At 54.0% G+C, this 4,672-nt stretch overlaps 1 protein-coding gene across 1 annotated transcript in view; it reads right to left on the minus strand.

Annotated features, from left to right (window-relative positions):
- The window catches only part of RBPMS2 (RNA binding protein with multiple splicing 2), a 14,537-nt gene extending 10,640 nt beyond the window's left edge, over positions 1 to 3,897 (minus strand). The window contains exons 1-6 of the mRNA XM_017731079.1: positions 3,841 to 3,897; positions 2,893 to 2,970; positions 2,223 to 2,261; positions 1,665 to 1,727; positions 706 to 856; positions 1 to 119 (exon numbers count right to left, since the gene is read on the minus strand). Of these exons, the coding sequence (XP_017586568.1) occupies positions 1 to 119; positions 706 to 856; positions 1,665 to 1,727; positions 2,223 to 2,261; positions 2,893 to 2,970; positions 3,841 to 3,897 (507 nt within the window). The remainder of the gene's footprint in view (positions 120 to 705; positions 857 to 1,664; positions 1,728 to 2,222; positions 2,262 to 2,892; positions 2,971 to 3,840) is intronic.
- Positions 3,898 to 4,672: the final 775 nt, after the last annotated feature.

Here is a 4,672-nt window from a genome sequence, read left to right on the forward strand (position 1 = left end):
GGCCGCCGGGTACGTGAAGGCGGCGTGGGGGATGGCAGGGGTCAGCTCCGTGGTGTACAGTGGGTAGGGAGCCCACGCTTCCGGGGACGCTGGGATGAGAGCCGCTCCAGTCAGGTCATCTAGACAGGAGGAGGAGACAAGGGACAGCATCTCAGTAGCTGGCCCCAACAGCCTGCTTTGGGACAGGCTCCGGATTCCCCACCCCAGGCTAAAGCTTGGCGCTGCCCTCGTGGTGAGGTATAAAACGTGTGTTCACAGCTGCTCCAGGAATGTGCTGCATTACAGCCCCACACGGGCTTTGGACAGACTGGTCCTCACAGGCAGCACAGGGCTGGTACCACAGGATGCAGGACAGGGGGCTCAGAGCCACGTTACAGGTCACCCATGAGCCTCAGACCCCACCAGGTTACACAGAGGGTGATGGTACAGGACTCATCCTTTATGCTTCACAATTAGAGATGCTTTAAAGAATTTATGGCATCCCTTGAGCTACCCAAATCCAACTTTCACGTCTCAACAGTTCTGTGTTGGCCAGATGCCTGTTATTCTCCTGCGGCTCCAACATCCTGCTGGCCTCCCTGCCCCAGGCAGATTTCAGGCAGAGCAGAGGTGGGTCTGGGTTCCCTTCCACCCTGGCAGCATTCCCAGAGTTGGGCATCTCTCACGTTGGAGCCATGACCTCCAAGCCCCTCCCAGCATACTCACAGGGGTCCCGTGCAATGAAATGTGCGCCCAAGGCAGGGTGGATGTTGGTGGGGTTTGGTGTGGCCATCAGCTTGCTCTTGGCCATCTTTGTGTTGGCTTTAGCGAATTCTAACCGCAAGGTCTGGGGGTTCTCAGGGTCAAAGCGGATGCCCTGTCACAGGAGAGAGCACAGGAGTTTCTCAGAGGTGAAGCTCCAGTCCAAGCACAGGCTGTGGTTATTCATGGAGCAAAGCCCAACTGAGGAACCAAGGCCACCCCACTACAGTCACATGCCCAGATTTCTGTGACCTCACTGCAACACTCAAGCTCCCATGTGGTTTTATCTTTACGTTTAGCTGGCCCAGGACCACTGCTTCCAACATGAGGGACGCAGTTCTGCTCCTTATGTGCAGTTCACCAACCACTGTAGCAGGTATGGCTACCAATGCGGGTCAGGAAAGGTCTGTCTGCTGGAGCTGGGATAACTCTGTCTACACTGGAGCTGGAATAACCCCCATCTGTGTGGGAGCTCCCATCTGTGGTGCCACTACAACTTCTGCCAGCCTGAACAGAGGCACTAGCAGGTGCCACAAAGCCCAAGGCAAGGTCTACAGCACAGCAGAACCATGTCTTGCTGACCAGATCCCACCAACACTCCTTCAGGATGGGGATCATTTTGGGTGTCACTTCCATGTTGACCATCCTCAAGATACTTTCTTGAGTCACAGCAGTTCCCCACACCCGCAGAGGCCCTGGAGCTGTCTTCCAGTGGTCAAAAACTACATTGAGACAGCTTGCATCCATTTGCCCAGGCTGATGTCAGCCTGGAACAGCTCTCCTGCTTCCCTGGTGGGATGCTTCAGGACCATTTCACTTCCCTAGTCAAGGGCACAGCTGGGAGACCCTGCCCCTTCCCTGCCCTCAGCTCTGGCTCCAGCAAGGCATGTGGCCCCCAGCCCCCCAGCACTTTGGGTACTCACATTCAAGGCATTCTTTGCTGCTTCAGCGCCAGCCCGGCTGTCGAAGGTCACAAAACCCACTGGCTAAAAGAAACAACACCAATTTCAGCTTGGAAGCTTCCTCCAGCTCCTCAGGCTGCCCTGCCACCCTCTCTGCCCCAGACAACCAGCAGAGGAGACCATCCTAAGCTGTACAGGGGCTTCAAGCAGAGCTTGGGTCACTGGCCCAAGGTTCCTGCTCTGCACCTGCTCCCACCACAAATGCTTTGGCACTCCTGTGAGTGGGGACACCGCTCACCCTGCCAGCCCCCAGCATGGGCACCCCTGCCTTGATCAGCAGGGGAGTGGGGAAGGCTGATGGCAGCACAAGGTTTGAGGCTGAAGCCTCAGGTCTCACCCAGGGCAGCAAGACAAGACATGGAGACATTCAGAACATGCTGGGTCAGTAGAACCCTGCTGTGTAGCTGGTGCTGGCCCAGACAGTGCTTTACACAGTGAAATGGGATTTTTCCCCTCTCCCCTCCTGGCGTGTCCAGTTTTCTAGCAAAAGCCCAAAATGCACAGGCTGGAAGGAGGTACCTGCTTTGAAGTCAGCTTGATCAGTGACCCTTCATAACCCTGCAGGAAGGAAGAAAGCAAGTCAGTGTCAAGCTCCTGAAGAGGCCACGCTACAACCAAGACACAATACGACAGCTCCAGGAGCTCCTGTAGCTCCAAGCCCTCCATAAGGCAGGGGCTGCAGCAGGAACAGGGATAATAACACCTCTTTTCCACCAGTGGAGAAGACTGGGGGCAGAGCAGGTATTTTAGCTGTTCCATCCTGGCCCTTTGGGAAGGAATCCCATTTTCTAGGTCTTCATCCAGCTACAAAGATGAGCACCCTGCCCTGGTTAGTGCCTAGAGAAAGCAGAGCACCCACCCTGTGCAGACAAGGGAACCCCGCTTCCCCAGAGACAGCCTGGGTGGTTATTAGACAAAGATGGAGTTCAGGGGATGAGGACACATCCTCAAGGAAGGGCTGGTCCAGCTGAGGAGCAGGGCTGACCAAGCAAGTTTCATCAAGCTTAGAGACAGCACGATTCCAATGGCAGGCTCCCGGGGAGGTTTCCCAGTTGAGCACAAGTCCTGGGATCCCGTGCTGGCTTCAGGTTCCCATGTCATTCCTACTTCCCCTGACAGACCTTTGCTGCCAGGTCATCCACAAAACAGCATCTTTCCCACCAAAAGCCAGATCTGAAGACCTTCTTACCTTGAATGGTCGGAAGAGAAGGTAGAGCTCTCTGGGTTTGATATCCACAGGAAGGCCACTGACAAACAGCGTCCGTACCTAGGGGAGAGGCCAAGCAGCTGTACTGAAAGGAGCTCTCTGGTGCCCAAGCAGGAGCACAGAGCACAGCGCAGAAGATTGGTGCAGTAAGAACAGGACACCTTGGCTCAAAGGTCCACTAACCCTTCCCTGCATTAGAGGGGTGTTTTCCAGGATAAAACACACCCAGCCCTTTGGCCCCTGCCTCAAAGGACTGAGGCCTTTACAAAAATTCAGTCCCTGGCATCATGGCCTGGGTTGATCAAGGCATGGACACCAGCCCCACAGCCTGACAGGACCTTGGTGGCTAAACTGGAAAAGACCATACACTGCCACAAGAACTAAGTTTGACGCATCCCAAAGGTCCAGAAGGGACCAGTACAAATCCCAGTTCCCTCCAGCTCTTCCTACAGACCACATACTAGATCTCCTCTCCTCAACCTACCCTGGGACTTTAATTACATCACCAATTCAAAAACATCCCTCAATTTTGAGAAACACCTCACTGCCCCACTCGTAGCTGTTGACTTCTGCAACAGCCCCAGAACATCACTGCAGGAAGATTTTTGGGTCCATCCCAGCTCCTTCCCCAGCATACCTCAGACCCTTCAGAATCTGCTCCCAAATCCACTTTCAGAGCAGTTGTTCTGTTGTTCCCAGCCAAGAGCAGCTGTGCTAGGCCAAACCCCTGCAGGCGTCTGCTCTTCCCAGGCTGTTCAAGTCATGGACCAAGTCCAAATACTCATGTCAAAGCAAAAAATACAGTGCCAGGGGAGGATTTCAATAGATAATCCATTAAAATTATAGATAATAGTTCACTTGAATAACCAGGAAGAAGAAAGTGCTGAAGGCTCATGGCCTGGGAGAATTCTGCTCAACAGTCAGACTCACCATGAACACCTTCTCCCTGCACACTGGCTGGCAGACTATTTCCATAGGAAGCAGCATGATGAAGCTGCAGAGACCTCTTGTAAATCAGCACAGAGCTGGAAAGGGAAGTTATGCACAACAGAGGTCATGAAGACACTTGTCATTATTAACAAGGAGCAGGAGCCCCAAGCCAGAACTCATCTCCTGGCCTGCTTCCAGCATGGAGTGACCCCACTACATTTGCAGGGCAGAAGGACTCTGCTCCCACATTTCTGGTTTTGCTCAGCCATTTCCCCTTCCCCAGACAGAGTAGGCTGTATCCAAAACCTCTTTAACCACCAAACTAAGCAGCACACACTTGCCCTGCTCCTGGGCTGGAAACACAGGAGCCTCTGTGATTCTTTGGGGGCAGCAAGACACAGACTCCTTCACAAAGGGAAGTTTCTCTCATTTATGGATGAAAACTCACCTCCTTGAGCTCCTGTGCCCAGGACAGTCCTGCCAATGCAGACAAATGCCCTTCCCAGGCTAAAGCCCTCCAGGATGGACAGTGATTGCAAAAGGCTGGGGGTGCTCCTGCTCTCTTGCTCATGCTGAGACTAAGGGCTGCCACTGTCCCCCACTAGCGTGAGGAGCCCTTCTTGGGCCCAGCACATCTCAAGAGCAGAACCAGAGCATCCTTCCCATCCCCTCCCCTGACCCCTCAACATGGATGGCTCTACCATACACTCTTGCTTTGCCCTGCCTGGGGAAGCAGGATGCTATGTGGAGCCCTCAAGGAACACTTTCCAAGCCCAGGCTTGGTCTGACAGGCTTCCCAACCACCCTGCCGCTCATCTGATGCTTTAAGGCA

The sequence above is a fragment of the Corvus brachyrhynchos genome, unplaced genomic scaffold (genome assembly GCF_000691975.1).
Source record: "Corvus brachyrhynchos isolate BGI_N302 unplaced genomic scaffold, ASM69197v1 scaffold164, whole genome shotgun sequence".
In the NCBI taxonomy this organism is placed as follows: Eukaryota; Metazoa; Chordata; class Aves; order Passeriformes; family Corvidae; genus Corvus; species Corvus brachyrhynchos.